Below are 18,846 nucleotides of genomic sequence, written 5' to 3' on the forward strand. Positions count from 1 at the left end.
ATTTCTGGAGAAGACTAGAGAATTCCTTAGAATTCTCCAGAATACTTTAGATCCTTTTGGAAAGGTTTGGCATATTCTAGAGAGTTTAGAATTCTCTAGAATATGGACTAAAGTGTAATTACTTAGGGACTTGTAGAATAATATTTATATACTCTTAGGCCCTTAGGAAAAGTATAAATAGAAGGGCCTCTCATTTTAACTCATCCAACAATCCAACCAAAAGTTGTAAGCAAATCTTCCAAGCCTAATACAAGCCCTCTTCCAAAGTTCTTTCTATGTCTTTCTTTACATTGTCTTAGCGTTCTGAGTCTTAAAGGCTTACTTGAGATTACAAGATCGTGAAATATTCTTGAGTAAGTTGTCGAGTGCCGCACGGATTCTTAGAAAATACTCTAAGTCCGTGACACAAGTCTCACTTTCACCTAAACAATTATGTTAAATATACTCACATAAGAGTGTGTTAGAAATCGTGAGACAAGTCTCATTCACACCATAATGATAATGTAAGATTAACTTCACATTAATCAAGTATAGAAAGGGATGACAAGTCATCCATTGAGCTAAGTATACCTCATACTAGAAGCAAACTTCCATATTGTATGAGTTAACTCTAAAAGTTGTAAAGTATAAGAATTTGAGCTAAGCACCGATAGACTAGTAATGAGCTTGTGCAAGCACATGTAAGCCCCATGAGATGAAACTACCGTCAAGGTTGATAAGGGTGTCCAAATTCTCCAAGTCTTTGAACTATGTCGCCGACATAGGTTACTAGCTAGTGGATCCACCTAAGAAAGCTAGGAAGTATTCAATTTCACTTTGGCCGGTGAACCACCTCTTTTCAGTATAGGGAAGACACTGGATTTCATGTTAGCTCACATGATCTATGTCGGTTAAATGCTAACGATATTTTAAGAAAGTAAGTAAGTAAGAAAAAAAGACTGAAAGAACTAGGAAGATGAAGGGTGTTCTGATAGGATGACCAAAGGGTGAGGTTAGACTAAGTAATGATGTAAGTCATTCTTAGTCATTGCACAGAAAGATCCCAATGGAAGTCTTCAAATAATATCCTAAGTCAACCTAGCATGTTCAAAGTGAACATGAAATCAAAGAAGAAGAAAAGTAAGTTCAAAGTTAACTAAGTAAGCAAAAGCATAAGTATATCAAAAATCATCAGTGTTTGATAAGAATGATGTTTTAACAGTTATTGACTTATGCCAATAAAGGGAGCAATACATAATGACTCATAAATTGAAGTATGAATAAATTACTCATAAATAGGAGTATGAGTATATGCCCCAGCATCTTCATATTATGCGAATGATTAAATAATGGGCATAGCCAATAAAGATAACAAGAATGAAAAGAATAACTTGTGAGTAGGGTAGTCAAATCATTTCCTTGGTCTTTTGGATTACTTACTTGATTCATTGTAGGAATGGGACTACAATGAATCATTGCACTCGTAAGTAAAACATAGGATCAAAGGAGATCATTGAACTACACATAAAAATAAGAAAAGACTGAAAAATAGACTAAGTCTGGGGAGAGGAGCTCTCGGCCTAAAGGGGAGCAAAAATATTAATTATTGCTCGAGTTGTTCTGAAATTATGCTCATGATTCCAAGGTCTTATGTTCATATAGAAACTGAGTTGTGTGTTCATGAAAATATGTCATATTCATAGCATGACTCATAAATAACGAATCAGGAAAGTAAAGTGACTTTAGTTTCCGAAAATGGCATGTTGCTATAGGAAGAGCTTTCCTTGATCATGCATAGTCCTTATGTGTTTATGTGCATACACCCATACTTAGTACAATTGTGTACTAACCCATATACAATTATTATTTTTATAGGTGCAGGTCATTGAAGAAGATTGAAGATCAATTGACGCTGTTTGGACTAGTACCTCCAGACTTTGGTAGGTCCTCTTGAGTTCGAGTTGCCTACGCTTTATCTTCTAGCTTTAGTAGATTAGACATAGCTAGTGGATGTTGTCCCTAACTTTTCCTTTCAAACATTTGTTCAAGCTTCTATATTAAGCCCGGTTTGGCATCTATTAAAGATATTATGAATTCTTCATTTCAATTGTTCAATCTGTTAATAGATGGTTATTTATTTTGAGCTGTTAGTATATCACTCTTATGCAGAAATTATATGCAGTCTAAGTACACTTCAGTAAAGTTAAAAAGTTTTAAATTTTCCGCTAAATTTAACTTTATGATTTTGATGAAAGCTAAGAAGAGACTTGTTTGCTATCTATGAGAGGTTAATGACATCGATCTCCTTTAGGGTCTAGGACCCGGGTGTGACAAACTTGGTATCAGAGCATGAGGTTAAATTACCTATGAACTAAGTCTCAAAACAACTACGTTGCATAGTTTCTAGCTTATGGTTGTGAAGTGCACCACAACCATGACCTAGAGACTTAGTGATGTTAAGAATCTTCCGTTCTTCTACTCTTTATCGTGCTGTGTAGAGATTTGACATTTTGTGTCATTCTAGCATCTAACTTTCTTCCCGTGTGTGCGTATAGAAAAATGAACACAAGAAGAAGCGCAGGCAGGAGAGTTGAAGAAGCAGCTGCTGGGGGAAACCAAGCTCCTCCTCAAGCCCCAGCTGTTGGAGTGCAAATGCCTGTCAACCCACCTGCATTGATAGATCGAGAAGTGAGAGCAGCACTGGTTCAGATGGCCCAAGCCATCACAGCTCGGGCATAGGCTATCACAGCCTAGGCCACTAGAGAGGGTGCTCCCAGGGAGAACCCACATGCTAGCACTCCCTCCAAAAGTCGTTTCTATTTGGGGCATTGGCTGCAAAGAATAAAAACGTAAGTCCTAGGAATTAACATGGGTTTTTGAACTTTCTTTTTAAGTCTTATTTTTTATTATTCTTGTAATGATATTTCTCAAAAGTAATAATAATATTTTTTTCTTCATTATTGGTTATTAAAACCTTCCTCACGTACAATACATAATATTTATTTTCTATACATATGCTATTTATTAAAATTTATTTGTAAAATAATTGAAAGTTTTGTTTTTTCTTATTTTCTTAGTAATAAAATTATATAACTGTATATATGGAATTGCGCTCCAGAGATCCATCAGACTTGCGTCCGTATAATCATTTATACGCCCACAGATATTTTTTCACAGTTTCTAATATATTCTTGTAATTAGTTATAGTCATTTTCCAATGTTTTCTTTCAAAGCAAGATTATCATTTATGAATTAATTAAATGTGTGTCAAGTCAATATCGACAACTAAAAATATACTAAGGAGTGATCATTTTTTTTTGGTATTTTTNCCCCAAAATCTGGAAGTCATCACCACAAGAACATCTATGATCAAATTACTAAACTACGAGTATTTTAAGAAGCTAAAATAAACTTTCTTATTCTTCTTAGTTAAAGATTAAAGTGGATAGTCAGCTAATCAGCTTCATAATTTGAACTTTGACTTGTGCGTTGTGGACTCTTTGAGTTATTGAGTTGTCCCTTGGGAAAAAAATATTACGTTGTTTCCTTTGGTACTTTTTTTTAGGGAAAAGGGTCAAAAATATCCCTCAATTTTCGTTTATTGTTTGATTTTACCCTCGCCGTTAAAATGAAGTTAAATTTACCCCTCCCGTTTCTAATTTCACAAAATTACCCCTCATTTAACGGAATCCCCAAAATTGATTCAAACTGCCCGAATTTTTAAAAAAATCCAATTTCTTATTAATCTGATGTCTCGACCCGCCCGACCCCTCTAGAGGATAACTCGGTTGTGATCTTTAAAGACTTCTCTGCAGATACTTTAGACACAATTTTTTGTTTTCTAGAATTAACAGCACCGACTTAGATGAAGATTTTATAAGTTTTAAACTTTCTTTGCTCATTTTGTAACTTGAGGAATCCAATTTCAGAGATAGAACACTCTTTGGTGGCAGCGGTGCCTTTTTTCTTTATCATTTATGAGGGTTCAAGAGAATGAACCTTGGAAGAAGGTCTATGATCACATTCACTTTCTTGCCCTGTCCATGTCCTAGCATACTCCTTGGAGGAGATGAATGGTTCAGGGAAATGCTTGAAAAATCAAAGGTTATTTACTTATACAAAACCAAGGTGATAAGGAGATGATTCGTTTAGGACTTTAATCGAACAGTTCATCTTCACCTTCGACACCTCCTTTTAGTTCCATTTCAAACGCAAATAAATTCAACTAATTTCCACAATGTTCCCCTAGAATCATGGTATCGAATGATGGGTTTCATCCTTCGCCTTGTTCTTCTCGATGGTCTAGTGGTCACTATCGATTTTTCAAGAAGTCGTCGACTAGTGTCGTATGTTGCTGTTGTGAATGGTTCAGGGAAATCCACGTTCAACTTCTTTCCCTATCCTTACATACTCCTTGGAGGAACGGACAAATTTTGATTGACCACAAACACTTTCTTTCCCTCTCCCAGCGCACTCCCTGGAGGAGTAGAAAGCTTTTGCTCAACCGTAGTCATCTTTTCTCCCTCTCCTAGCATACTCTCCAGAGAAACCAAAGAATAGGAAATCGGGTTATCCCTCCCTCTAGAGGGGTCGGGGCAGGTCGGACATTGGGTTAAAAATAAGAAATTATTTTTAAAAAAAATTGGGCAATTTGAATCAATTTTGGGGATTCTATTAAATGAGGGGTAATTTTGGTGAAATTAGTAACAGGAGGGGTAAATTTAACTTCATTTTAACGGCGAGGGTAAAATCAAACAATAAACGAAAGTTGAGGGGTATTTTTGACCCTTTTCCCTTTTTTATAAGGTAAAATAAAATACTTCCACGAATATTCCTCAAATTTTGAAGTCTAAAATTATTTTGGAATTTGATATTGTAGCTTACACAAAATGGATTACATGACTTTTGCATTTTTTTGGTTGTACTTCTAATTAGCTGAACCATTGCAAATAGAAGAAAGATTCTGCTACTGAGTGTGAATAATTTTATTTTTTGGGATTTTGAAGGCAACTCTCTACATTCGATACTTTCATTATCATTAATGTCTCTACATGACTATACAAATGATAACTAAATGATGGTCAACATTCAACAACAGAGTCCACATAAGTATTTTGTAAAGCAATACACTCACTATAACGGTACCTACCAACAACATATATAGTAGATTTCCAAGACTGTCACATACTATTTGGTTGCGTTCCTATCCATGGCCACCTGTGCAATTATCAATCTGTACATACCAACACCTCAAACAAAATGCATCAATACTTTTGATAAGTTTGACTTCCGATTTTTTAATAGTGTGATTCGATTCAATCTAGATTCCTTTTTCAATATACCAAATAAATACATCATTATTGATGCAGAAAAACACTTTCTATCATAAAGTTTACAAACCAAGTGTGTTGCTCTTTCAGAGAATATTTAGGTTGTGGAAAAAAAATTTATCTGTTTCGACGGACTTTACCAGTTGATATGGAGAAATCCATAAATCTCCTAACTAACATTTCAATTAAATATTCAAGGTGATATTTCATTCTCGATGTAATTACTGCATCGTCAAAATTTTTACCAAAATTTTAAGACAATTTTTACATTGAAATGAATGATAACAAAAAGGCCGCGTCAGTGCAGCACTGGTCAAGAACTAATACAGAAGTTCGTTTTCATGCTCAAATCACTCCATGTGCTAACATTTAATGGAAAAATAAACGTTCCAACGCATCTCAGAACATGCTTGTTTCTTTAAAGCATAACTCTTCACTTCCATTCAAAGCACTAAACATTCAAGTGAAATTTGAACAATGAGTAGAGTATTTTATTTTGCTGACAGCAGTTCAACAAACAAAACAAATTCAATTGTTTTAGGCAAGCCTTGCACAAATTGATTTGATAGCAGTCAATTGTCTGCTTAATTTTTTCTTTTATCCAATTAAACAAGTAGATGATAGCACATATATTTACTCCTCGGCAGTCACACTTCCATCTACTTCACAGGAACCAGCCCCTCCCCCTCCTGCTCCATTTTGGCACTTCAAAGGCTGCACTTCTGCTCATTTTTGCACTCCAAAGGCTGCTTAGAGCAATCAGAACAAAGCAATTCCAAACAAAAAGTCTCCACATACTCTGTGTTATTTATACATCTCCCACATTCACTACACCGTAAGATGCAAAGTGAGCAGGCCCTACATTCTTTAATAGCTTCATCTTTCACTTGGCAACCCTCTGCAGGACAATCATAGACCAACCTTACCTTTTTACACATAGGGCATAGTTGAACATCAATCGCCCGACTGTCATCAGCCAAACGATAAATATTCCTTCGAGAAAAGAAATGGGGTTTGTAAACATTTTGCCTCGTCTGGCTATCTGAACCTAGAAGAAACTCCAGCTCTTCAAAATGTTCACGCATCACTCCATAAAGACCGCCAATCCACAGGTTCTTTATACCCATTTTACCTCTTTGACAGTTAAAAGACTTCAACATATTTACAATGCCTTCAATACTGAGTCTTGTACACGCAGGAACAAATAGCTGCATGAAATAAAAATAAGATTAAAAAGCACAACATTGTACATTCACGTACACACTAGAAGTAGCAAAAGGGACCTCGTACCGAAGAAACTATTAGGGATCGTTTGGTAGAGTGTATTAAGAAATATAATGCAAGAATCAATTCTGTCTAGTAGTAATACATTGTTTGGTACACTTGTTCATGCTGCTTATAACTACAATCTATCATGTATTACTAATACAATGTATTTCTAGGTATTAATAATGCAAGGGGTTTTAATGCATATTCATTAGCAAAAGGTTAAAGACTCCATTACCCCTCAAAATCTTTTACATCATAATAGTGAAGGGTATCTTTGTGAATAAATGTTTGTATGCAATGTATGTTATTTTTAATACACAAATGTATAAGAAATAATCTATGTATAATTAATGCACGCATTACTAATACACTCTATTTAGAGTTATTCTTATACACCCTACCAAATGACCCCTTAATAGCAAAAGGGTAATGATCCTGCACTAAACCGTATGCCTAGCAAGAGTACTTGGCACTAGGCACATGAGAACGAAAATGAGGAAATGAAAGAACCAAACAGCCTAACATGCAACTGTGAGCAACCACCATGAAATCAAGGGGCGTTCATCTAACAGACTTATGATTCCATACAAAATTCAAACTTCTGCAAGTAAAAGCTAAAAATCCGCTAAAATATGGCTTTAGTATCCTCTGTTAGGTAATGCAAAAAATACAATGACCATCAGAAGTTTAGATTCTGCTTACAATTTAAAACACGGAAATGATGGTGATAGAATCATAGAACTACATCCAGACTGATATCGGAGTCATTAGACAAAATATGTATGAATCATGTTCTAAATCACATAACTTCCATGAATAAGAGTGCAGTTAGGAAGTTCAAGTTTAGTCCAAAAGATATTCAAGCTGTACTGTGACAGATATCAGTAAGGAATTTATGTCATTCTTCTGACCAACATTTCAGTCTTTCACATAATATTCAGGAATAAATGGCTAAAATTGTATTACTCCACAAACAAAACAGGTCATTAGAATGTGTTTAAGTGCATCATGTTAATTTCAACAAGCATACAACAACCATACCATCATGGTTAGAACCACAAACACCACAAATATATTAAGAAACATAAAGTAAAATGAAGATGAACAACAAAGTTACCAAGATCATAAAAATGAAGATGAACAACTAACCTTTGTCAAATGTGGATTAGAGTCAAGAACCCGCCTCAAACCGTCATCTGTGATGCGGGTGCACTCTAACAAACTCAAGCATTGTAAGTTACCTTGAGCCCTGCTAGTCAATTGCAAGAGGATATCATCGCTGATCTCAGTCAATGGATTTTCAATGTGAATGCTTTTCCACAATAAAGGATCGGTTTTTACAGTAAGCCGAAAGGACCTACAAACACTTTCTACTGTCAAAAGATCCTTCACTCCAAGGTAACCAAGAGCAAAAGATAAAGCCTCATGAGGGGCTCCTTCATCTTTACCAGAGCAAGACGTCGCCCCAGACCCTGTTCCCATGGTCAGGGGAAAAGAACTGACTGAACCTACATTATTGAAGTCTGCAGTGTCCCCCACATTGCAAGCTGAGCCAAGACCAACATGGGCCAAGGCGTCCCTCATATCTCTCTCCCCAATAAGCAAACTCACTGGCTCACCTCTATTCAGTTTGTCATCAGACTGAACGTGATTAATAGGGAATGATTGGAACCTCATAGAATCGTTCCATACAAAATCAAAACCAGCAATTAAACCATAGTCCTCATTACTTGGACTGGCATGGTTTCTCCTACATCCTCCATAATCAACTTCCAAATCCTCAAGCCAACCCGTAATGGCTGTGATAGTGGTGCTTATATCCATCCCAAATGGATCAGCAGGGAGAAGATCAATGATATCCTCCGATACTGACTCCGAATAATCACACTTGTCTACTCTTTCCCTCCCATAACCATATTCAAACCCGTCATGCGGTTCTCGACAAACACGCCACGACCAAGCAAAATTCTCCACATTATTCTCCGGAACACCCTCGACTAAACACCCATTCACAATTCTCATGGGTGATACCAAATTATCCTCAGATATATGCGCCGGAAATATGGGCCGATGCGAAAAATTTAATGCCATATATGATTTAGATCAACTCTAACAACAGCCAAAAAGGAATAATCTAACACCTAAAAATAGGATTTTGTTTTTCTTTTTCTTCTTTTTGGTTTTTTCTTTTTTCTCTCTTTTTTGGTGACGCGAAGCTTATTAGATTCAACAAGGAAACCCTCAATTTCGGATGGTAAACTAAAAGACAACGCACCTAAAATCTCACGGAGCTTCTTGTAACAAAAAATCTGAATAATACAATAGAATCAATCAGCTAAACAACACCTTACTCTTTCTTTTTCTTTTTTTTTTCTTCAAAATTTTAACTATACAAATCAAAAAATAAGGAATCAACGAATATTTGACAGAATAGGAAAACTTAACAGGCTAGGGTTTTGCAAAAGAATGTGAAATTCGAAAAAAAAAACAAAAACAGATAAAGTGATAGACAAAAGAACCTGATTGAATACAAACCCTAATTTGCTCAGCGAAGAACACAATCGACAGAGAGAAAAGGCTGAAATCGTCGATTAGAGCAGATGAAAAATCGGGAAATTGAAATTCCTCCGAAATCAAATCAGATTCAAAAGAAAAAAGGATAAAGAAGAAATCTGCCGATCGAGCTCAAAGAGAGCGAAATAGGAAAATAGAAAGAAATAGAGATAGAAAATTTGAGGGTAGCTGTTTGGGGGGTGGGGGGTTTGAGGGTAAGGGTAAGTTTTAGGAGAAATTGTGTATTGAAATGAGAGTGTCAAAAATTATACCGACACGTGTCCGGTGACTATCTCTTACTTGTAATACGGTAAGAGTCGTGGCGGGAATGGAATTCCCTCCTTTTCGACTCTACTTTCTCGCTTCAACACCTTTTTACATTTTTCTTCTCCATTCCATTCCATTCAATTCAATTAATTTAATTGTTATACAAAATTATGTTTGATTCGAGGTAATAAAAAAATAATAGTATAATCTTTGGTTGAATTTATTTAATTATAGAAAAGGGTCTGACATATTATTCTTCAATTTTATTATTTGAAGTTGAATTCATGTAATTGTTATACAAAATTATGTTTGATACTAGGTAATAAAAAAAATAATAGTATAATCTTTGGTTGAATCTATTTAATTATAGAAAAGGGTCTGATATATTATTCTTCAATTTTATTATTTGAAGTTGATACGACCCTTGTTATGAAAGTAACTTATATATAATTATTCGCTCACATATAGCTCTATCATTACAAAATAAGTTTACATATACCCTTAAAAATTATTTAAGGGTAATATATGATTCTTCTAGCAAAGTTTAAAGTATATTTTAATCTTTTTCATAAATAAATTATTTTTTAACTTTTTGATTATAATTATTTGAATTTCATATTTTTTCTTTCATTCATTAGTGCAAAGAAAAAATTTTAAAACTACTTTTTTGTGTATATTGTACTTTAAATTTGTATTTAAAGAAGAAATTTGGTCATTTATAATAAGTTTTACAAGAATATTAGTAAAACAAAAATATATTTGTCCATCAAAAGAATAAATCTAAATTAGTCATTGAAACAAAAAAGGTCAAAAAATGTATTTGAGGAGGATTAAATACTCATATAATTATATATTTTTTATAAAGTAATACAAAGTTAAATTAAAATTATTTTTTTTTTCATTTCAATTAGAGGAAAAGGGTATATATAAGTCATTTATATAAAAGTAAGGGTATGTATGAGTCACTTTCATGACGGGGGTATATCAACTCCAAATGAAAGAGTTAAGGGGTATATCGGACCCTTTTCCCTTTAATAATTTATCTTAATATTATTTTATGTGAAAAATAAAAAAATATTTCTTTTATAATACCTATAATTGACTAAATACAAAATATAATGTGAATATTTTTTATAATATTATAAAAGTATTCTTAAAGTAGAGATGAATGAGACAATGATTTTGAAGTAGATATCTATGAAAAGAGTATATACATTGGTCTTCGTAAAGAGTGTAGGAATTTCAAGACTTCAAGAAGACATTTCAATAGGTCAAACAAGCAAACTAAAAGCACAAATACTGAACAAATGAACCTTACTATCCAAATGATGAACATTCTAGCTTTGAATTAGAGTAAGAAATAGATTGAGATAATGGTAAGGAGGTTGATCGAGTGAATAAATCTATAAGAAAGCAGACCAAAATAAAGTTGTATTTGATTCAATTTTCAAGAAGATTGTTATGAAACTAATTTTGGTGTTTGCAAGTGTATGAGAATTTAGGAACACAATAACCAAATATGTGTTATCTCCTGTATTTAGGTTAGTAAAAAGTAGAAATAAAAACAGAAACGATGAAATCAAAAGAAAGAAAATAAACAACACAAATCCACAGAACTCATTCTGTTCCTTAAGAAATTTAATTCCCATCAAGTACCTAGGTTGTAGATTATTACCTCCCAAGATAAAACAAATTAATTATTAAATAAATAGTGGTAGCTCAAACTTAAATGACTTCAATGAACTCAAAAATTAGCAATGAGCACATAGACTCAGTCGATCGACAATTTTATTTGTAAGAAAATTTATACAGAAGACAGAAAAATGTTGATGTTCGAAAATTAGAGAAGTCTCTCTACTTATAGCCAACAACAAGTGTGAGCACACCTGTTAGGACAAGACATGACTGTTCAGAACGTTTCTGTCTTTTGGAAAAAAATGTCTGTTCAGAAGAACAATATCTCTTAGCTACTTTACCGTTAGCAAAATTAGTTCCGTTAATTAATTAATTAACGTTGAAAATTAATTTTAAGAAAAAAGGAAATTAAGTGATGACATTAATTAAAAAATTATTAATCAATCACATCATTTATCACTCTCAAAGTTGAAGCCGAGCGACGACGATGACTTAAGAGCACCTCACTTAACCCTCTAAGAGCTTGGAAGTGTTTCCTAATATAAGGACAATTTTTTTCCTTTCTTCTACCAATATGAGAGAAATGACTTTTCATTTTTCCTCCATATTGGTTTCTCCACATTTCTCAATTTCTCATTCACACCTTGCTTAAACCCAACAATCCACTATATGAATGGGGAATGTCTATTGCTAAACACATATACATGAAAAACTTGTGTGTTCGTAAGTAAGGATTAATTACATTTGGATAAGTATGTTTCACTTTGAATTTTCCATAGTGAACATATATCGGATATACTCGATCAATTAGTATATTTGATATTTTTGAACCATCGACTTTGGCGTATACCTAGATAACATAAGTCAAACAATCAAATCTTGAACTCTTTTTTGTTCTCATTATTTTGTTCGTTTCATCTGTGAACACATCTTGGTTAATAAGTTCTTAGAGAATTGGCCTTACTAGATTCTCCTTGAAGCAACTTACACTTCATATTTACAATAAGTGACTTTGAAATGTGTTATCCCGTTGATACACTATTTTATATCCCTGTATCAAACTTAGAAACTATGAAAAAGTTTTAATGTTTTATCCTGGTTACTGAAAATTGTCGCATCATGAGAATGAACCATAAAATAATTTTTGGTAGTGTTGAATTGTCATCCATGACTATGTTTGATCTCTTTGAACCTAGATCTTGAGATCTCCAGTCTTCTAGGTAGAGTTATCGCGATGCTAACTTGTCCTCGACCGTAGTCACATTTTCGTCGATGATCTTTCAACTTCCTCTCTAGTTAGACCTTTTGTAAGTAAATTCGACACATTATTCTTTAACTACACATAGTCAGTTATAATAATTCCGCTAAAGAGTAGTTGTCTAACAGAGTCGTTTTTGGAATTTTTTTATCTTCTTGTTTCTTTTATTTTTATTTTAATATTTCGTTGATGATTTGGTCTTTTTTAATGAAATATGGTAAAGACTTGATCTTTGCATATTAACGTTCATAGACAAAAACCTTTGTTTTTGTAGTCAATTACCAGTTGTTTATGAATATGTTTGCCTTCTAATTTTGCAATTTCACCTCTTTGTCAAATACTTTGTATTTTATTGATTCTCACATTGTAGTACTAGTATATGGAATGAAGTATGTAGCTTAAAATCTATGTACAACCGCCATAACTTGCATTAGTAGTTTGTTATATTGTGGTATGTGTGATGGACGTTATAGAAGATACTTCTTGTATGCACAATTAATGTTTATCAAATATTAATGTTATATGGTCATTATGCCAAGTGAGAGAATGTATGAATACTTCTTATTTATGTAACAACCCTAAAAATGAATAAGATAAGAAATGCTTAATGTGTCAAGAATGCCTATGATTAGACCAGGGTTCACACGGACTGATGCATGTAGAACCAAACCTCGGAACCCTTACTACAGCCAAGCCAACTAACTTGGGGTGTTATTTGAGCTTGGAAATGTTGGGTCCAACCATATAGGACTCTCGAATACGAAGATTTACTTGAAGGAGTCTTTATCGGACTTAAAAAAGAGAAATCTTAGGTTTGAAGGGTCTAGGGGTAAAATGGTCTTTTCCTGTCTAAGGGTAGTATCGTAATTACCCTAAATATGTATTAATTAATTGATTAATAAAGTGGAGGGGCAATTTGAGGAGAGAGGGTCGAAATTGAGCCCTTGAAGTGAAGTCTTGCTCCACCCGGGTTCGAACCTAGGTGGGAGCAATGATTTAATGTGATTTTTTTAATTGGTGAATTAATTTAATAAATTAATAAATTAATGGCTGATTTAAAAAGGAAAAATCAGATTTTATCATTAATTATTTATTAATTAATGTGTTTTTTTTACTAAGTCTCCTAGTTGACTAAGTATAAACTACTTCACCTCCTTTAACTCTCTCACACGCACATCTCTCTCACGTTTCTCCACTCTTTTCATGATTTCGCTCTGCCTAAATGACTACAAGAACAGAAAAATTTCTAGAGTTCCTCACACTTGAAGAACTCACACGAAAATATAAGAAAACAAGCTAAGTGAACACGTTAGGTAAAGAGAGGGTTTTCCGTTGAAAGTTTTGTGTTGAAATCTTGGATTGGACGTGAGTTTTGGAGAGGGTTTGGGGAAGCAACTTCAAGGTTTGAACGTCAAAATAAGGTATGGGTTTTCTTCCCTCTTTGACCCTTTCCCAAGAGACCCCTTAAGGTTCATATTATTCATCCGAAACTAGAATTGTTTCCCCTTTTCATGTTCCCTATCACTAGCTCCCAATGATCTTAGGTTGGTATGTTTGCTGGTAGAATTTAGGTACACTTTGTGTGTGGTGACGATCTCGTTTCGAGTATGTGTTCATGATTATGTGCTTATGTTTTTGTGTCTTTCAAAAATATGAATATAGACATGAACGTATGTTTGCAAGGTTGTTACTATGACTTTGGAGTATCCGTTTTGGCATGCTAATAACATGGAATCACTTGTGTTTTATGTGTAAGTAGATGTTCCTAGACGTGATATTCACATGGCTGAAATGCTATAAACTCTAGCTAAAACAAATAACCAAATCATTCCTCTAACTTGTCTTAAGAACCCTAACGAATGTATAAGAAACAAATGCTAAAATCACCCGGAAAATGATGCATAAAATCATGGAATAAACTTCTAGAATCGGGAAATAGGCTGTAGATAATTTCTGGAAATTTTGAACGTCAAAAAGAAAAAAAAAATAGGTGAGGTCTGCTAGGATCGAACCCAAGACCTCACTAAGGCATACCTTAACAAATAAATTAAAAAAGGGTGTGCCAGGCCGGGCTTGAACTGGGGTTGGGTCCGGCGAAATTCGCAAAAAGGGGAAAATAATAAAATGTTGTTGTGGGGTTCCGATCTCACGACACGGAAGACCCAACTTAATAAATAAAAAAGTATATGGGGCCGTAGGGAATCGATCCCACGCCCCTTAGAGAATGCAGAAATTAATAAAAAGAGAAGGGGTCCTGGGGAATCGATCCCACGCCCCTCAACGCCTGTAGTAAATAAAAAAAAGGGAGGGGCTGTGGGGGATCGATCCCACAACCCCTTGGTCAGTGGCGAATTAGGAGTAAAGGAGGAGGATAGAAAAATCATTAAAAAACTATGGGGTCGTGGGGAATCGATCCCACACCCCTCAGTAAGCTATAACAATGTTCAATGAGAAAGGAGAAAAAATGAAAATTAAAGAATTGTGTGGCGTGGGAATTGAACCCACGACCTCAGGTAGGCTGTGAAATTGGAGAAAAATAAAGAGAGGGTGTGGGGGTTTGAGCCCACAACCTCATGGTCTATGTGAATTGGACAAGAAGAATTAAATGAAAAAAATATAAATAAAAAGGAGCGTGGGGGTTCGATCCCCACAACTCTTCGACCAAATAAGAGGAAAATCCAAGGAGAAAAATTAAAGGGAGAATGTTGATGTTGGGGCTCGATCTAGGGTCCCAATGTCAAGAGGACTAAAAATAAAATCAAGGAAAAATGTAAGTGTTGTCCAAGTTATTCGAACTTGGGTTCCCTTGCCCCAAATTTCCGTATTGATACATAAATCATACGTGAATTAAATGTTCAAGAATAATGTCACCTACTTAGATCGAAATCGAAATCTTGGCATACATACAAGATACATAAGTCCTGTACTACATAATCTTAGGAAGTTATAAGTCACTTAACAAACTATGAATGAAGCCTCATGGCTTGTATGTATTTACCCATAAGTCTAGCATACAATTAAAAATAAGTGAACCTAATATGTATGTAATGAAATGATGAAACCCTAGAAGGGTTAAGTACGAGTGTAAGATACACTAAATGGCCAAGTGCATTGGCATATGATGAAAAGAACATTCACGTAAAAAGGGGTGAGTAATTATGAGGAGCAAATGTGCTAATGTTAATGAATGTGGTGACAACATGATACAAGGCTAATGTAAAACATGAGAGCAATCTCAAATGAGCCCAAGTAAATATTACCAAAATGTACTCACCTATGAGAGTGTAAAGTTTATGAAGAGACCAGTCTCTATGAACACTCTAATGAAAGTATTGAAGTTAATGCATACTTAATACTAATGATGAGAGGAGAAATCATCTAAAGATCTATGATGTCCTCATGCTAGAAGCCAGCTTCCATGATGTATGAGCTGAATGAAATGGAACTTTACACTGAGCACCGATAGGCTAGCTATGAGCAGTGATGTCTTCTTTCGGGAAGGACGGAGGTTTACGTAACTCTCATGAGATGAGACTGCCCGGCATGCCGGGTATGGGTCTCCTTATATCTCCTAGTCTTCGAAGCTATACTTCCAATATAGGGATCTGGCGGGGTTCAATTCCCATGTACGCTAGCATGTTTTGGGTCACTTGGCCGGTGATTCCACCTCTTTTAGGTGTGGGGGAGACACTAGATTTCATGATGCTCACATGATCTATGTCGGTTAAAGTTAAAGTTCCCAAATAATGAATAAGGGCAGCCTCAAATGATGCACATAATGAAATGAACGATACCAAAGGTGTAAGGATAGGATAATCAAGAGGTGAGCTAGACTTAAGTAATGACGCTAGGTTTTTCTTGGTCATTGCACAACAAACCCGATGAGAGTCTTAAAATACATCTTAGGTATGACTGGTGATTGCACTAGTATATGAAAGAATGAAAAATGAAGTATGTATGATTGAATGAAGCAGACTCTGTGGTTTCTAAAGAAGGCTCCCTAGTTGAGGTCCCATATGTTGAGCCCTCATTTTCGGAAGTCCTAACGTCAAGCCCATGATCCCAAGTTCTCATGGCATATGAAAGAATGATATGAATTACGTGATATGATATGTGTTGTTTACAAAATGATAAGTTTGATGATGCATGTTACACTCATGGCATGACTTTCCAAATCCAAATTTGGCAGGTCTATTGACTTTCCTAATCCAAATTTGGCAAGTCCACTTACTTGACTTTCCATAAGATATGTTGTTAGGAAAGAGCTATTATTTCTCATGCATGTCCTTGGTGTGTGCTTGCATATGCTCATACTTAGTACAAGTGTGTACTAATTCCATACAATTATCTATTTTTGGGTGCTGGCACAGGTGGTCGTTAGATCGTACATTACAATGTACAACTATCCGTACATGGAGCTTTCATCCGGACTTGGTAGGCCCTCATGCTTTCGAGGTTGTATACTGATATTATCTAGCTTAGATGTAGGCCTTAGCTAGTGGAGCATGGATCCACTCGTGTTTCATTTCCCACTTCATTTCGGATTTTGTATTGGTGTCGTTTTGGCAATTACACATTTAATGCAGCTATTGAACTATTTATTTCATTCATTTAATGATCTTAATATTAGATGGTTGATTGTGAACATTTATTAGTTTATGTAGAATGTCTTATACAAATCTTAAATAACCACAAAGTTCATATTTTTTGCAAAAATTAACCTAGATGAAGTAAAAATAACGTATGTAGGCTTGTCTACGACCTCTGAAAGGTCAACGACGCCGGTCTCACATGGGGTCTAGATTTTGGTCGTGACAAAGTTGGTATCAGAGCCCTAGGTAAAATTTAAGATAATAAGTTCACATCAACCACGTTGAGTAGTTTCTAAGTCATGGTAGTGAAGTGCACCACCATCCTGAATTAGAGACTACATGCGGCGTAGGAAAATTTCCCTTCTTATGATCTTATCGTCCCTTTCCTTATGTTTGATTTTTGGTGTTATGAGCGTGTCTAACGTCAATCCTTATTTTTTTCAGAGAATGAATACTAGGAGGAACGTTGGTTAGAGGAAAAGAGGAGCAACTGCTGGGAACAATCATGTTCCACCCCAGGCTCAAGCTCAAGGAGTGGCTATGCCGGTTAACCTAGCTGGGTTGACTGATGCGGAGGTGCGTGCATCTCTAGACCAAATGGCACAGACCATCACTATGCAGGACCAGGCCATGACTACCCAGGTCAACCGACAGAATGTTTAGAGGGAGAACCCACGAGTGCGTAGCATGGCTGATAGGCTGAGAGACTTCACGAGGATGAACCCTCCTATTTTCACAAGGTCTAAGACTTCAGAGGACCAAAAGGAGTTTGTGGATGAGGTGCATAAGATTTTGGTGGCTATGGGGTCCACCAATACTGAGAAAACAAAGCTGGCTTCCTATCAGCTAAGGATGTTGCACAGACTTGGTGTATGATGTGGCAGGATAGACGAGCTTTGAGTGGAGTTCCGGTCACTTGGGAGCTGTTTAAGACAGCCTTCCTGGGGAGATTCTTTCCCAAGGAGATGAGGGAGGCAAAGTTTGAGGAGTTTATCAACCTTAAGCAGGGATCAATGACAGTGAGGGAGTATTCCTTCAAGTTTGTCAATCTCTCCAGACATGCTACTACCCTTGTATCTAACAGCAGGGATGAGATGAGCAGGTTCCTCACAAGAATCAGCGGAGATCTGGAGAAGGAGTGTCGGTCTGTGATGCTCCATGATAACATGAACCTCTCCAGGTTGATGGTGCATGTCTAGAACGTAGAGGACAATCGCAAAAATATGGGAGTTCGTGATGCTAGGAGGCCGAAGCCTCAAGATCAGGCAGGTCCCAGCCATGGAGGCCATAGAAACAATTTTGGCATCCGTGAGTAGCCCAGGTTCAAGAAGGGGCAGCAGAGTTCTGGAAATCCTATTTCCTAGAGGAGTACAACACCTAGAGGAGGCAGACCTGAGCCCAAGAACGGCAATGGAGGTGAGATGCAACTTCCCTAAAAGAATTGTGCTAAGTGGTCGTGCTCACAGTAGAGAGTGCAGATAGGGCACTAATGCCTGTTTCGGTTGCGGTACGAGTGGGCATATGGTTAGAGACTGACCACAGAACAGAGGTCAGGCTGGAGGTAATGCTCAACCTAGGCCTAATCCACAGGGTGCAGCAGCAGCCGAGCCTCCTATGAGGAACAAGTTCTATGCCCTAAAGGGAAGGGAAGAGCAGGAGAAGTCCGCTGATGTGGTCACTGGTATGCTGCATGTATTCTCAACTTCTGTTTATGCTTTACTTGATCCAGGGTCTACGCTTTCCTTTGTAACTCCTTTGCTTGCTCTCACTTTTGAAATATTGCCTGAAGTTCTGCATGATCCTATAGTGGTTAGTACACCTTTAGGAGAAAAGGTAAGAACTGATAGAGTATACAAGAATAGCCCAATAGTTGTAAGTGGTGAGATTATCTGTGCAGACTTGGTTGAGTTACCCATGCATGATTTTGATGTTATCCTTGGCATGGACTGGCTTCACAGTTGTT

General features: G+C 35.9%; 1 protein-coding gene across 1 annotated transcript; it reads right to left on the minus strand.

Annotated features, from left to right (window-relative positions):
- Window positions 1-5,706: 5,706 nt before the first annotated feature.
- LOC107015555 (F-box protein SKIP14-like) lies at window positions 5,707-9,360 on the minus strand. The gene is made up of 2 exons (XM_015215866.2): window positions 7,728-9,360; window positions 5,707-6,517 (listed from the first exon to the last, which is right to left on the minus strand). Exons 1-2 carry the CDS (start codon window positions 8,667-8,669, stop codon window positions 6,017-6,019), a joined length of 1,443 nt encoding a protein of 480 aa, XP_015071352.1. The 5' UTR covers window positions 8,670-9,360; the 3' UTR covers window positions 5,707-6,016.
- Between the last annotated feature and the right edge of the window lie 9,486 nt (window positions 9,361-18,846).

This window comes from Solanum pennellii, chromosome 4 (assembly GCF_001406875.1).
Source record: "Solanum pennellii chromosome 4, SPENNV200".
NCBI lineage: Eukaryota > Viridiplantae > Streptophyta > Magnoliopsida > Solanales > Solanaceae > Solanum > Solanum pennellii.

Excerpts from the sequence above, each read along its gene's own strand:
- LOC107015555 (XM_015215866.2), bottom strand. The coding sequence starts at position 8,669 with ATGGCATTAAATTTTTCGCATCGGCCCATATTTCCGGCGCATATATCT. Across the intron at positions 6,518-7,727 it reads CTAATCCACATTTGACAAAG|CTATTTGTTCCTGCGTGTAC; the intron begins GTTAGTTGTTCA and ends TATTTCATGCAG.